The sequence below is a fragment of the Aythya marila genome (genome assembly GCF_965140915.1).
Source record: "Aythya marila genome assembly, chromosome: Z".
Classification (NCBI taxonomy): domain Eukaryota; kingdom Metazoa; phylum Chordata; class Aves; order Anseriformes; family Anatidae; genus Aythya; species Aythya marila.
In genome coordinates this window covers 22,787,616-22,804,428 of record NC_139080.1, presented here as the reverse complement: position 1 = coordinate 22,804,428, position 16,813 = coordinate 22,787,616, and the positions used below count along the sequence as shown (strand labels likewise).

The 16,813-nt window shown below is 34.3% G+C and overlaps 1 protein-coding gene across 1 annotated transcript in view; it reads right to left on the bottom strand.

The window, feature by feature from the left end:
- Nucleotides 1-913: 913 nt before the first annotated feature.
- NLN (neurolysin) overlaps nucleotides 914-16,813 on the bottom strand; it is a 38,142-nt gene continuing 22,242 nt past the window's right edge. The window contains exons 7-13 of the mRNA XM_082782486.1: nucleotides 16,116-16,251; nucleotides 13,466-13,832; nucleotides 11,935-12,136; nucleotides 8,754-8,940; nucleotides 7,284-7,412; nucleotides 6,619-6,755; nucleotides 914-3,768 (exon numbers count right to left, since the gene is read on the bottom strand). Coding sequence (XP_082638612.1) covers nucleotides 3,634-3,768; nucleotides 6,619-6,755; nucleotides 7,284-7,412; nucleotides 8,754-8,940; nucleotides 11,935-12,136; nucleotides 13,466-13,832; nucleotides 16,116-16,251 — 1,293 coding nt within the window. The 3' untranslated portion in view covers nucleotides 914-3,633. The remainder of the gene's footprint in view (nucleotides 3,769-6,618; nucleotides 6,756-7,283; nucleotides 7,413-8,753; nucleotides 8,941-11,934; nucleotides 12,137-13,465; nucleotides 13,833-16,115; nucleotides 16,252-16,813) is intronic.

Below are 16,813 nucleotides of genomic sequence, written 5' to 3'. Positions count from 1 at the left end.
ACTGCCTGATTATTAACAAAATTGTTTGTCAAGCAAGATCCGCAGTTGACTGACCTCAATTACTGATTAAAATGAGTATGTTGTTATATTAATAGCATGCAACACAGAGCTCTCCAGATATGAAAACCAATTGTAGTGGCTCAAGTGATAGAGTCAATACTCCATATCTACAAAGACTCCCTCCATGTATTTATTAAGTCAGCATAATAACCAACAGCCGCTGTAGGTCAGAGAGCAGAATTTAAACTTTTTCTCCAGATTCTTTTTACAACTTGGTTTGCAATCAATCCTAAACCAGGCTTCATGCTGCATTTATATCAGATGACCAGCAGCAGGTGAGGCCACCACCTACCACCTTGTAACCCAGTTGCATGGCCAGCCTGCTCTATCTTTTGCAGTGAGGAAGCAACATGGGAAAGCAATTACCTGTTAATTGCCTCTTTAGTGCTTGACATAACTCTCTCCTGTGTCTCCCCTTTGACCCTTTCACTTTCATTTGAAGCTTCTGTTGCCAAGTCAATTTGAACTGATGACAAAGGGAAACAATTATAAATACAATGAAATTCTAAAAGATACATTACTAACTTGAAAATGCAGCTGCTTTTTAGACTAACATTTCAAGTTACTTCTGTTATTACAATGAACACTTCAAGTTGGGTTGGAATTAACAAAGACTTTTCAAATTTTGAAACTGAATTCAATGGAAGCATGAGACTAATAATTCTGACACAAGCTGGTGTTGTTTTTTTTTGGTTGGTTGGTTGGTTTTTGTTTTCCAGATACCTATATCCTTGTGTGCTTGAAGATATGTAATTGTTTCTGTGCAGTGTTGAAGCGATTAACTCATGTTTCTAAAACAGAAGATTGAGATCATATTTTCTGTTTTCTTTGGGGATTTTAAGTCACACGCTGGGAATAGTGTCAGAATATGCTGTTTCATATACAGAAAAAAAATCATGAGTACAATGGAGAGATGCATAACTAGAAAAGAGGTCTTTATCCAGGTTATTTCTTCCATTCCAAGATCAAGTCTTTACAATGTGAACTTGAATTTGACTTACAAGGCTCTCAAAAGGCAATATAAAAATTAGCAGACTAGCTTGATACATTACCCCATTAAGATGTTCCAGAAACATTTCAGAACATTACGTGTTTGCTTTCCTGAGTGCAGTTTTAGCCATAAGATAATCTACCTTAACTACCACCTGATGCAGGGCTTTGGAGATGGCTTCTACAACACCAAATTACAGAAAATCATATTCTTTGGGACAGGTACAGATCATAGCACACATATTTGTGGGGCACAATGTAATTTTAGTTTTTCTTTTCCATACACAGATATCTGGCTGACACTACTGTGTATCTGTACAATCATGTACGTTTTTCCACATACATGTAAGAGCAGATATTTTCTTCATAGTTTCTATCTACTTTGTTAAACACACAGACTAAAGAACGGAAAAATAAACAAGACAAATTACCAAAATCAGCATCAGTACTGTTCTGTATTTAACTTTTAAATGTCATCACCACATATTTTTGCTTATAATTACTGCATTTGCAATTATCTACCTTGAAATGAGACTGCTGGTTTATGCAGAGAAAGGTCTCCCTCATGTGGAAGTCAGTTTGGCAGCTCCAAAAGAAATACCGTGTCTTACATCTTAATAAAAATTCTGTTGCTTAGATTTGCAGACCATGTTTGGATAGTATCTCTAAATAACTTTTTACATTTAATTCATTTGAACAATCATTAAATGGTGAATGGAAAAAAATGGAAAAAAACACTTGTTTAAAAATAAAGTAAAATACTTCCAAATGCGTTCAGACTGTAGAGAAAATTCAGATAGGCTAAATTTACAGGTTTTATGATCTTGCACCCACTAGTTTCTTTAGCTTTCTTTTATGGCTGTTCTGAACACTGTTCAAAAGGTTCTCATATATGTGATTTTCATGTATTACTTTTCCTTGACACTGCAGAACTGGAGTCTAGAACTGCAACTGATTATGAGAGTTAGAACTGACTTCATTATGTGCTTTGTTGAAACTACAAAATAAGTATGTTTTGGCTAAAAACTTCTGTGTTTCCTCACATCCATAACTACTGTGGCTCAGAAGTAAGTCCTGTCAAATATTCCATCTTGGAACAAAAATTAAGTAGAAACCAATGAAGATCTTCTGCTTTTCTCAGCTTAAATGCTTCAAAAGGAAAACACAAAAAAGTTTCAAGTGAACATTAACAACTGTTGTTTTTCTCAAACACATAGATTTGACCTAAAGTGAATGCTTTCAGTTTTCTTTTGCTAAAAAAAAAAAAAAAAAAAGAGGAAGGAATCTTTTGAGTTTACCAGGCATATTTTCTTACTTTGTGTTTGAACAAATAAATAAAATATTAGCCATGTTCACAGCTATGAATCAAATGTCTAAAATCTATTAGCTAGTAACCAATGTTAAAGTTTGATCACAAAAAATGTTGCAATACCAAAACCAAAGTAAGGTATTATATCTAAAGACAAGAAAAGTGCAGTTGAACTATCAGCTTTGTTTTAGTGGTGTAAGAATTGGCATGATCTCACAGAAAAACTTCAAAAATAATTCCTCGATTACTGTCCTACTCCCATAGCTGAAACCATCAAATCTGTGAAGTTGTTCTGTTGCACTTCTGCATGCCAGACTGGAAAGGCCCAGTAAGAAAATCTGGTGTTGACTTTTACCATTTCCACTGGGGACACAACTTTCTTTATACATATCTCGAAAATTTTCACAAACCAACCAAAACCATTATAATTGCTATAGTATATAACTTTTTAGTGCCTGTGATGATATAGCTGGGAAAACAACGACCTAACAAAGATCTGATTTGTGATCATCAACAAAAAATGAAAAGCAGTGGGAGAACTGACAAGGTCATATTCTAAGTGGTTATCCTCTATGTAGCTCAGATGATAGTTGGCTTTTTTTTTTTTTTTTTTAAGTTATACTGTATAAATTTATAAATAATACAAGAATTTAGCATGCACCAGAATGAAATGTAGAAGTATTACACAAGTATGTCTGCTGTAAAGCTGTCTGGCACAGGTTCTCAGTCTTGAATTTTGTCAGAAAGCTAGACTGAACCCAAATCATGATGAAATCAAACACAGTTCCACTCCATCAAAAACATTTGTGAGCCATAAATACAAGAGAATAATACAGAATAGAAAATGTTTTTTTCTTTTTTTTTTCTTCCTTTTTTTTTTTTTATTGCTGGTAGTGTTCTTTTTATCCCCAGTTTTGAAATTCATTCACATGACAGTTTAAGTGCATCTATTAAAAGAGAAACAAGGCATCAAATCCCCATGCTGATTAGCATTATCTCGCATTAATTCCAGAAAAAAAATTACCATCCAAATTTCTCAGCTTCAGCACATCTCAGAATTATTTTTTCCCTATTGTGTTGAATTTTGTAGTCCTGTGCAATTTAAAAATCACATTTTTATTTATACATTTTAAAAAATCATGAAAAAGCAACCTGATTTGCCTAAAGTGGTACATAGTTAAGATGTGAAACACACTGACATTTCCAGCTCATTCCATACGTATATGCCATTACAAAGAAACCATGATTTTACTGAACACATAGTCCCCATAATTTTACTGAACACATAGTCCCTTACTCAACAGGAAAGCTCTCTGGCTTGGTTTACGATCCAAGAAATTCTGAAGCATATCCATCCCATCCAAAGATCCGCCAGGTTTCAAAATAAGGTTTCTGTATTTCATTCCAGCCTGATAAAAGGTAAAGCAGAATGTTAGCATTTCTTATCTTGTAAACTGCCATTTTCCTGTATGTGTTGTGTATGTAAAAGTCTCAACATGTCTTCTCTTTCCAGTTTTTCTTAATACCAAAAGAGAATATACCACAAATATAACTTAGATCTGCTGGAAGAACTCAAGACAGGAGATATTTAACCTGTACCCTAAGAAATCCAATTTCTTGTGATTTTACACTGTTCTGGAAGTTAAAATGACACAACTTGCCCAAGTTCTGGAAGACATTCTTCAAGGGCATAACATGACTGACAGGCAAGCAAAGAGAAACTAACATTCATTCTCTCTTAACTGATGATTTCTCTTTCTTTAATCTCTGTTTCAAGAACAGAGATGATACTTCAGAGACAAATAAGTATAACACTGAGGAATAACATGGCATATATTAACATTTTATGTGCACATCAATATAATACATATCTATCTATATATGTATATATATAAGCACATAGAATTTCCCTATCGAAATACATTAAAGTAATGGGAACTTAACTCTGTTTACATTTTCAGTAAGAAACATTATTACTTCAGAAGGAAAAGATTCCTTTAAAAGGAATGATCTAAAAGCTTCTGAGAAAGCAGTAAATTAAGACATTCTTAACAAGAAGTCATCTTTTGAAGAAAGCATCTGGAGCATTTTGGGCCTCAGACATAAGAATCAATGAGAAAGCAATATTTTTTTCATGTAAAAGTCCTAGATACTCTTAATATTGAAGAAAATAATCTTCCTTTCAGTCACTGTATACACACAGATATACTTCCCCCACACGTCAAAGCTATGAGATTACAGGACTACACTGCTTCCTGATTGCTACTGTAAAAACAGTAAAAAGCATAGCTCTTTTTAACTGACAGACCTCCATAACTTAACTACACTACTAATCGCATTGCCTGAGAATACACATGGAAAAAAGTAAAAAGATAATACGTCACTGAACATTGCTAATATTTTGGTATTTGTGTTTGTTTCCTGGACATGAGCGGAATAGAATATATTGTTCCTTTTAGTGTAAAAGTGTTATTTGAGTAAACATGATTCTTTGCTGTTGTGTCTCCTGTAAGCAGATTTCTCAATTCTAGAGAGACCAGAGGTAATTTCAGATAACGTGCAAGAACTGAGGAGTGTGACAATTAACTATGTTAAAGTTAAGAGTTTGTTGAAGAATTGTTATTGATAAAGTCACTTAAACTAGTTTCTATAACTGTTGCTCAAAACAGGAAGAGAGGTTTATTCTAACAGGAAGAGGTAAGCCAAATTTCTAAGAGTGAGTGCAAGTCATAATACCGTAACTGTTTTCCTTTCCTGCCTTTCTAAAAGCTAATCTAAATCTAGATAAAATGAAATATAACTACAGAAATCTTACTGGTGTCTAGCATTTGTTTATAAAAGATTGTCTGTCCCATCCTGTGGAACTGTATTACACTTACATGGAATGAAAGTATAAATAACAAGTTAAAAAAGAACCAATTTGAGAAGATAGTATTGTTCTGAAGAGGGAGGGGAAATCTCCACAGATCCTTCTAGAAGTTATGTGAACACTCAAGCAAAATGTGTGCACACATGTAAGAGAGGGAGCAAGACACATGTGTGGCCATGGTTTTTTTTTTTTTGTTTTGTTTTTTTTTAAATGAATGAGACCCTTCCAATCAAATAAGCAGGAGTGCTTACTCTCACATGCACATTATAAATCTGTAGCACTTCAAAATCAACCTTGACCACCTTTAGTCATCTCTCCTCCCAAACTCTTCAGTTTACTTCCTGTCTTCATAAAACCTCTCTTTCCACAGTCCTTACTTCCCTAATCACTGCCAGAGTTTTCTGGCCTCTACCACATCTCTCCTCTTGGGATCTCTCTCTTTGTCCAGCTCACAGTCTAATTCTATTTTCTTTCTCCACCCTCTAGAGGGAGAGACATTTCTAGAAATTCTGGTTGCTGTGATTAGGAAAGGAAGGAATCGAAGCAAATTCCAGAGAGGAATAGGGAAGATGAGCACTTTCTACTCTCTCCTTCACTTCTCATTTTATATACATTTACTGAAGGGAAGAACTAGAGCTGGCTGCTGAATCCAGAAGACAGGTAAGGGAGGCAGGAAAACCAGAAGGTCTTTGCCATAACAGAGACGCAGCATCTTCAGTCACAAGTCTAATACTATGCCTGAAAAATAAAAAAGATTGCCAGAATTGGCAGGACAACTAACCACATTATTAGCTGTCCTTCCTTCATGCCAGAGGCAGAAAAGGCTGAAGAATTACACAACAGTAAAAAAAAGCCCAGTAAATCTAAAACCCGTCAATGATTCCAAAGTCACTTGGGAGAAAAACTAAGATGGAAAAAACCTGTGAGTTATGCTGTGCTGTGAAAGAGTGACATAACTTCAATTTTCTAAATAATAGCTGTATAAAAATACCACACACTTGAGGCACCATTCATGGAAATAGAGCACTATTATCATACAGCTTTCATAGCAGAATATGCATCAGTACTTACAATGAACAAGTATGTTTTTTCTTTTTGACATCAAAAAAGTATGTGTCAATCAATGCAATGCAATGTCTTAAAAGTCACAAAAAAATATGACCCTGTATAATAACTGTATTAAAATACAAGTTGTCTCTGAAATTTCAATGATGTTCAAAAGCAATTATTTATGTAACACTTTTTTCTGTTGATCTGAACTTGACGGGTGCAGTAGAAGTACTTGAGACATTATCCCAATGGATCATAATTGTAATAAATTGTAGCTTTAGACAAGAACAAGACTCTTCAGTAAACAAGAGTCTTTTAGTAGAAAGTATTTACCACGTACCTTTGGATTCATTATGCCTTCTTGCTTAAAGCAGCTGTAAAAGATGTCCATGGAAAACACTTCACTCCACAGATATCCATAGTACTGGCCATCATAACCACCAGCCAGATGTCCAAAAGTAGCTGGCATGTTTGTGCCTGGAAAAGTAGATTCACATTAATTAATTTAAATCAAATGCAGTCACTTTTTTGATGTACAAAGTGCATCAACTTTAAGAAGAAATTAATAAGGAATTTTTATCAACTAATTTGAAACTTCTAACATAGGGGGTCTGAGTACACCTCAGAATACTGCCATATTCTGGTGATTAAAAAGTAAATTTTATTTTAATCTAGTTGCACACCCAACACAAATGTATCAGAATATCTAATATGATATTCACATCATGCCACTCTAAAAAATATCCTGAGAAAGTATAGCTTTATATTTACCTTCATCTTCTTTCAGAAGAGATCGTTAAGATCAGACCAAGTTTCAAAGTAATTATTTCAGCTTCATAAAGTACAATCAACAAACAACTTCTTTTACAAACAACAACTTGGTGGTTTGGTGGTTTTTGTTTGTTTGTTCGTTTTGTTTTGTATGCCAAGCATTATTGGGAAAAAGGAAAGCATGTTTAAATAAAGCATTAGGACATGCTGTACGAAAGTTTCATACTGATATACCTGGAGTTGCAGGAATTCCCAGAATCTCCATACAGTATTTGGCATATTCATCTGCTGGGTCAAGAGATGGTTTTGTGTGGAGTGCCTGGTCGACCTTGCTCAAAACAATTTGACGGAGGGTTAAAAGACCTAATTGAATAAGAATATTCGATTATCTAAAGTCAAAGTAGCTGGGAGTCCATTTAGCACCTTTCATTCAAAGATCTCAACATACATTCAAAATTACTAGAATTTTAACTATAAAACACTTCCATCTGAATGCTTCAGTTAAAAAAAATATAGATATTTTTAGTAAAGGAATTGACATTATAAGCTCCATATTTCAAGTGTTACTTTTCTTACAGATCAAGAACTATTTCAAGCAGGTACTTTAAAAGCAAATTTCAATATTTAAAATTGTGTTCTCATCTGTCTTCAATTTCAGTATACCATTTCATTCAGGGCTTGCACAGATGATGGTAAGTATATCTAATGACATTAACTAAGACACCTCAAAGAGTAGCAAGAACTACTGCTGCTGCTTTAGGCTCTGCTATTTTGAAGAAGCTACGAGATATGAACCTCTTCCCAGACAAAAGTCTCATGCAGCTACAGTGCCTGTACAAAGATGGGCACTTCCTGTTCAGGATAGGGAAGTGTGCCTTGATGACATATATTGTACCATAAATGGCTGTGATTTCAGGGGAGCCCTGATTACAGGGACAGAGTGGTAAAAATGACAATGAGATGATGGCAATGACATTGGATTATGGTCTTGATTTGGAGATAGAGGTAAGGTGGTATGAGATTTAGAAAGAGAAGAGAATTAGAACCTTGTTTTGGGAAGGCAACGTGCCTACTGGGAGTGTGGGGACCGTGGACTGGATGGATTCTGAATGACGTGTTCTGGATTCAGAAGTTCAGAAGCTATTTGAGTAATGAAAGGCTACAGCGCTTTTGTATGGGATATGTTACACATGTTGAATATACTTGCAAGCAACTTTCATGTCAGTCAAGTATCATGTGCAAGTGAAATGTAAAATATACATGCAGAAAATCTTATACTTCTGTACTAATGCACAGTGACTACCCTGAGAAAATAAAAAATGGAAAAACAATGGAAACTCTATATTGAATAAGAGAATTTGCTGGGTAAGAAAAAGTTACATGGACAAAAACATACAGGTATTTTAGTCCTTTGGATAGCCTGGAAAACCAGAGCTGCTGCTGTTCCTGCATACAGTGTCATCATAGCTTTTATTAATGGTTGTACCCAAGCAAATAAAACCAGAAATTATTAATCCAATGAACATTTTGAAGTGCTCACTTAATTCTTATTGGCACTGACAGTGATAGCATACACACAGAAAAAAAGTAAGTGGTTTGTTATGTTTTACAGAGGGTGTTGTCTTAAATTTCCCACCAGTTGTTTTTTTTTCTTTAATTATATATTTTTATACATACACTGAGTGAAAGAGAGGAGACAGATACCTGTATTAGCCAGTCTAGAGGCAGCAAGTTTCTCAAGGAGAGCATCTGCAACATGGCTCTCATCTTTATAATGTCTTGACATTTGTTGTAGTGGTTCCTTTTCCCACACCCAGTTCTCAAACATTTGTGAAGGTACTTCTACAAAGTCTGTTTCCACATTAGTTCCACTAAACCTTGCAAAATCAGTCTGAAAGGAAAAGCCATTGTATTAAACAAAATTAGAAACCAGAGTTTCTAGAATAATATAAACTTTCAGAGACTGAACTTGAAGTGTTAATCACAGGAAAAGGAATAATATAATTAAAAAAGATATTTAAAGAAAAGAGGGCATAAATTCATATCCAAGACTACTAAAGAGTAACAAAACAGATTATTCAGTATTTACTGCATTCTGTTACAGATTCTGTACTTCAATTTTCTTAGTATTAGTCATTTCACTGCTTAGGTTTTGACAGAAGTACAAATGTTTTCATGCTGTATTATGACAATGACAATTTGTAAATTGTTATAGAACTGTGTTATATTACTTCAGAGTAAAAAATAAACTCCAGTTATACCCTTGTAAAATTTTTTGTTGTATTATAGTCTAACATACTCATTCAAAGATTTTACTTGACCAACTTTTCCTTTTAAGCTTTTTTCTGAAAACTGTTTTCATTCATAAGGCATATAGTTGACTTATTGCACAGTTTTTGAGTCAGTAATTCATGGCAAGAAATAAATAAACCCTAGCATCTTTAGTCATGAAAGGTCTCCAAATCTGGCACTCAGTTACTGAGAGAAGAATCTTCACTCTGAAAGCCAAGCACATTAGAACTTTTTAATTTACTTTATTTCACTTTACTGTTGTCAATCATTTCAAGTTGAAAGCACACACCAGATATTAATTTTGAAGAACGGTTTTATGCAGTTAAACATCTTCATAAAAATATGTTCTAAACTCAAAATATTCCTAAAAAAAAGATGGTCACTTTTGAAAGACAGATATTCAAATACCAACAGAAGTTACTTTGTGTCACTCTCAATTTGACTTGTAATAACTATCTCCTCTTGCCAGCCCAATTTCTCCTTTTCAGCAACATTCTAATAAAACACTCCAAGTGCTAAAAGAAAGAAGGAACTCTCAGTTTCCCAACCACACTCTCAAGGGGTGTACTGGGGAATAGATGCCCACAAGAGGAGTGGCTTTAGAACTTATTTTCTTGCAGGGCTACCAAAAAAAGGCGTGTATAATGTAGGGCATACATTGAACTGATGGCTATGTCACATGTGTATCATCTCATGTCTTCAGAAGAACAGGAAAAAAGAAGAAAACCATTTGCCTTCATTTAAACTTCTTGGTTACTCAAATCCATTGTTGTAACAGGATGGCCCTTCTTCCTATATCTGCTGAATAGCAGCTATGAAAAAAAGCTAGAAACCATCAGAAACAAATGGTGATAGAAGTGGATGGATTAAAAGCAGGAGTGCAAGAGTTTGTTTGATACCAGATACCCTCATTTACCCCATATGTAACTGTACCATGGTAATAACAAATATATGAAGACATTTGACTCGGGTTCTTGATTAGTTCTTTCCCTAATACCATAAAAAGACTCCTGATATCTCACTTTCCAGTGGACCCCAACACATCAGAAAGGGTAATGTCCTCCAAAAGCTGACCTTTACGAGACACTCACAGATTCCCACTCAGACAAATCCCCCTTTACCCTTTAAAAGTCAAGTTTTAACATGCTTAAACAAGCAACCATACGAAACAAGATACTGCTTTGTACATGCAAATCCCAGAGGACAGGATGTTGATATGTGGGACTGAGAAGACATCTGCAGGTGCTTATACTAGTCCATTAAATGATTTACATAAAATACAACAGAAGCAAGTACAGTAGCTGCGCACACAGAAGGCAGCACAGCAGTAACAGACACACACAAAAAAAAAAGCCTCCCTGGGTTATGTGGAATTCCATAGCAAGTGGAGTAATACATATGTATTTGTGTTGTTAGATGGGTTGCCAAGAAGGGGCTCTGCAACACCCAGGCACCTCCTTGTTAGTTACCAAAACCTTGCACTAGTGCTGAACATGTCTCATTTATAAACATCGTCCGGGTAGTCAAAAAGAAAGAATCAGTTTAATTTCTCAATTTCTGGGCTGGGAAACAACTGCCTTTGAGTGAGGATGATCATGTTTTCTTCAAATTCCTGCTTTCAATATGATGCAAAAATATGTATAGCTTCTTGTTCCTCAGTTTGCTTGAGCACCATTTGTTTAATTCTAGATTTAATATAGCAATTTTTATATATATGTTTCTTTATTTTACAGTCCTAGGCTCTGGAATTGAGGCCAAAATTTAAAATTTAATGTGTACTGTATTCTCTGATTTTTTGATTTGGTACTACTTTATAAAGAAGACTACTGCAACACTACACAAATTTTGGATTTTGTGGGTAATGACGTGAATTGGTGAATGAACACAAGAGACTTGCCTCTCTCTCTGAAACATAACATTTTCATTAGGCCTACGAAAAATTCAACATTTAAAATTGAATCTGGCAGATGCAAGTGAAAATGAAATCAGGTATTTTACAACTTTATTTGCATCTGGATGCAGAATCTGCAGACTAGCTTCACTTAATTCTGGTCACAGTGAGAATGCTGACTGTCACATGGGGGAGCAGAAAATATAATAGCTCAGGCAAGACTTGCTTATGCTTTTGAAAGGAAGAATGATAGCTTTCAAGAGCACTAAATGCAAAAGTGCTGGAGTTAAGGGCATAACTACATGGATTCACAAATCATTTACACTCTTGGGAACAGCAAGCTTTTTGTTTGTTTGTTTCTTTCTAATATCTAGCATGCTAGTAGAAGTAACAAAAATTCATCTGACAGCTGTAATAACAGAAGTCACCATCAAGTACTCGCTTTACTTTTTGCATTTACTATTTACTTGTCACTGGTACCCTCATGTTGCATATGCAAAAGTACACATTCTTCTAAAAATGTTTTTCAAAAGGTATATTCACTGCTGTAGTTTTAAATGGAAATTAAAAAAGTCACTTTCAAAAAATAACAAAATATGCATATATAGTTTACTAAAATAGAAAACACCAAAATAAACTTTTACTTTGCTTAGAAACAGTGCAGAAAGAAGGAAGGCTTATACTGGAACAAACACCACTGACCTGTGCGCATATCTGATGCATTACATGACCAAATTCATGGAAGTAAGTCTTTACTTCATCATGTCGCAGCAGTGATGGGCGATCTGATGCTGGTTTTGTGAAGTTGGTTACCAGAGCAGCTACTGACATCATTCTGCTTCCATCAGAGAGAAGACAGCCAGGTTGCAGACCAAAGCATGCTGCGTGTCCATACTTTCCTTCTCTGTACAAGAAAATATATCAGAAAATATCTGGAAATCACAAGTCTGCTCACCAGAACGGAAAGGCCTATTCAGGAACAATGACAATGAGCTGGTGTCTCTTTAAAGCTTTACGTGAAAAAATTGTATCTTTTCATTGGGATGATCATATAAAAGTTGTCTTATGACTTCAAAGAGTAACTAAGCTTAAGATCCTGTTAAGAACATAAGGGGGAAAAAATAATTATTTAAATAATAAATAATGAAATAAAATAAGTATTTAAATCACACTAGCTTAAGATTCCCAGCAGCACTTACAAGAATCTGATTTTTACTCAAATGCTGGAAGAATACACACTTTAGACACCACTTCTATTTTAAACTACTCACAAACACTTTAACGGAGAGGACTATGTTCCATACTCCGAAGCAATAATTTCTCTTTCATTACTGAAGACAAAAGAATAGTTTACTGCATCTTCAGTGTGATCCAAGTTTAAATAAGACTGATATTGAAACTTCTGCCATAAACCCAAGTGGTTAATGGGGGCAGAAAAGTCTTATTAACAAATGTCTTCAGACATGCCTATTTTTAAAAATAAATTTTTAATTTTATTTTTTAATTTTTTACTACTGTATTCACTCACCTAACCTTTACCCAGAGAAGTCTTAAATCAACTTATATTAAAAAATGACATTTATAAATTGCTGAAAAATAATTAAAAAACAGAGATAGTCAAAAAATAATACCTAAGAATAAATCTTGTACAATTATACTAGTTTCCTAATTTCTGATGAACAGAAATGATGCTGTGAACAGCTAAAGAAGAGCTACAGTGATCAGGCTGGAAGTACATTTCAAGGTGTGCTCAACACCTTCTTGGTCCTGAGCTATTTGACACTTTCTTTAGCAGTATGAAGGCAGAACTGGCTACAAAATATGCATATAAAGTTTAAAGAGAAGCTGGGAAAAACTTAAATGCTTGGCAGATAGGAGTATAACTGATCTGAACACAGTGAAGTAATAGTTCAGCATAAATGAAAGATCAAACATGATATTACAGTTGGGAAGGAGAAAAGTCCATGAAGGAAAAATGATGAACAACTGACTAGTCAGTAATACTACAGAAGATGAACAAAGTTGTAATAAAAATAAAAATAAATAAATAAATAAAAGTAAACAATCTGAAAACAGTCCAGAACAGTACAGAGGACAACTTAATGAACACAGTAATAGCCTTACCAGTGGGACAAATATTTACTTCCAAATGCATTTAATTTCACCTACATCAGCAACCCACTAAGTTGAATTCCATTTTAAGCACATACATTAAACACTAGGTGATAATTACCTGGGGTAGAGGTCCAAATAGAACTGCCCTAACATTTCTCCTGTTGAGTTGTCCTTTACTGTATAAAGAGTAACACTGTCGTGCCAAACATGTGCACTTTCTACTCGCTCAAATACAAGTCCAAGCAGATTCTGGTAAATATTCAGTAAGCCTTCTGTAACAGCCTCAACTGGGAAATATTCTTTCAGCTTCTCTTGATCTATAGAGTACTTCAGCTCTTCTGTTTTGTTCATATAATAATGAAGATCCCATGCATTGATTCTTCCATCATAATCAAAATTTCTTTCTTTACACTCCTTTTTCTTCAAATCTAGAATGAATTCTCTTTCCTTCTCAACCAATGGCTTTAGCTTTTTACTCAAATCATCTGAAAAAAAGATTGCCTTTGAATCAACTTGTGCATTCCTTACCATCATGTATATTCCTGCAAAACACACTCAGGTTTATACAGTATAACTTTAAGCACATTCCCTAAAAGGTCATGATAGAGTTTTCTATTTGTTGATTAACAAACAGCAAGCAAGCTACTTTCTTGTCTTAATGAGTTTTAATGCAGGCATGCTATAAATAATACACAAATCTGCATAGGCCTAGCAGTACTGTGAAGGGTTTGGGGAAATTTTAGACTTATTCAAAGACACCAGAAATAGAAAGAAACACTTGACATATTTGCCAGAAACCTTGTATTTTACCTCATGTAATCTCAGTTCTCTTGATGTGTTTCCGCAGAAGCAGCTAAAGACTACAAATACTATTAGTTACTGAAGCGTAAAACAAAATTCAAACACTGTTTTTTCAAGGACTTTTCAAAAAGGATTCTGACCTAATTCTAGCTAAAGTCCTATTAAAGAACAAGAGACCAAAGAGTTCTTGCCTAAATGATAGCTAGCTGCTATCATGATCATTAGTATCCTAACTGATAGCTAGCTACTCTTCTACCAAATATCAGTTTTATCCAACATAATTTCTCTTGTACAAGAAGGGGTCATAGCACTATGAAAGCAATATATTTAATATAAAATAATTAAGCTTATTGAAGCTCTCATATAGTACATGCTATATTTATGTTATTCTTAGCATTACTGGACTACTGGACACTTTTCCTTAAGAATTCAGGTTAATGGTCACAATTGGTAAATAGAGAGTAAAATTTAGGTATTGCCTCTCCTATTTCTAGAAAAGCTCTAAAGCTCTAAATGCATTTACATGACTGATAAATGCTAACAGTTTGCAGATCAAATTTTGCTAAATTTAGAATGCATCATAAGACAGAATGTTTTTCTTCCTAGCCATAAAATGGACATTGATTGAAAACATGAATATATATGAACAAAGCATAGCAAATTATACTGTTATGCTTGCATCTGAAGATATATCAAAAGAACTAAATTAAAGATGACAATTAATTTGATGGACATTCTACCTCTATCAGAATTACCAGGAAACACAATATTTTTGAATAGAAATATACATGATCTTGTGACAAGTTAAAGTTACATCAATAACTACTAAATTTTGAAGTGTGTCAGATTCAAAACAAATTTAAAAAAAACACTACATATGTCAATTTAGAATTACAAAAACGTATCAGCAAGAGTTCAAAATATTTTCACTGCACTTAAAAAAAGAAGTGATCTTACCAATTATAAATCAAAACTAAGCACAGGTTCATTGACAAATATTCAGTTAATTGGTAGTGATAAATATGGAGCTGAACTCACACAATAACGTGAGAAATGTGACAGAATTACAGGTGAAGGAAGAGGTTCATTTAAACCTTTTTATTGCTGCATAAACACAGGAAAACAAAACAAAACAAAACAAAACGAACAAACAAAACAAAACAAAACAAAACCACCAAATATTTTATTGCTGTACTAAATTATTTTGGGGCTGCTGATTTATACAATATATGTATATAAATACAATCCTCTTCACTAAAAGGACTAACTGGTATTAAGACACATTAACAAAGGAACACATAGTTCTGTGAAACTGTATAATTCTGGAGTGTAGAGGTTAACTTTGTGCACAAAATGGGCCCACTGAAGTCAACAGGATAACTATACATATCTGTGCCATTAACATTTTCAAAATATCTCAGTTTTCAAATAGAATTCCAGTAAAGGGCTTTTGTCTTCAAAGAAATCAAGACATTGCAGATATATATATATATATTTTTATACAGCTGTATCATCATATACTTGATTCTTTTATTATACTTAATGCAGTTGTATCAGTCGACAGAAAGAGACACTAAGCCTACATAGGCACAAAAAAAACGTAGCTAACCTAAGGTAATGAAAAGCTGCAAATGTTATGCAGCCTCTTGAATTGAGAGAATATGCTTAGGCTGCACATGTTATTCTGGTTCCAAAATAGAGTAACTGCTTTTGGGGGCAGGGAAAGACACTACTAGTTTGCCTATACTGGCTGTCATAAAGCAGATGTTTTCAGATTTTTATTTTATGCTTCCCTGTCTTGGGGCAATTCTATTTGTACAGCTATGGCCAGAACAGAGGCAACAGACAGTTCCTTTTCCACCTAAACATGACAGACACTATGACGAATTATGTATTTAAATTATCTTGGCTGAGGAGCCATGTTGCGACTCTAAATATAAGAGTATTGTTTATAAATAATAACAAACCTAAGAAGGTTGTTACGTTATCTGTGCTCTTTGCAGTGTTTACCTCCAGGACAAAGTTGGCATGTGTATTATAACCAAGCAGTTCTGCTACTTTTGCCCTTAGTGGAAGCAATTGCTGAAGAATTTTTGTGTTCTCCTAAAAAAAGAAAGGAGGCAAGTTTATGAAGTGAAACCAATAAAACTATATTATTGAATGACTGTATATTTGTAAATATTTGTAACCATAAGGAACAGTACACATTTACAATGAGACACTTTGAGACATAAATCTAGAACATCATAAATTTAGCTAGATCTTTGTAATTTTTTTTTAGTCACAGCACTTAATTGCAAGCAGTCAGATGTCTAGTTTCTAGTCAATCTGAGTCATTACATTCCCTACTATAATTAATCTGTTTCAATTAATCAAACAAGATACCATTTCTTCTGAGAGTAACAAACCTTTGATTGTTGCAAAGAGTTTATTTTCTTTATCGACCATTTAAATGTAAAAGATAACAGGGACACCTCTGACAAAATGCTTAATTGCTTGTTAGTGGTTAAGACAGACTGCAAAGCCATTGTGCTATCTTCAAACCTTGTTTGCAAATTTCCCTCTTCTGCCATTCTGACAATAGCAGTCAGAGAAAAGGATCTGAAACACAAAAGCCTCAGGCACTGACCTAGATAAGGTGGAGGATCTCTGAGAGGCTTAAAAC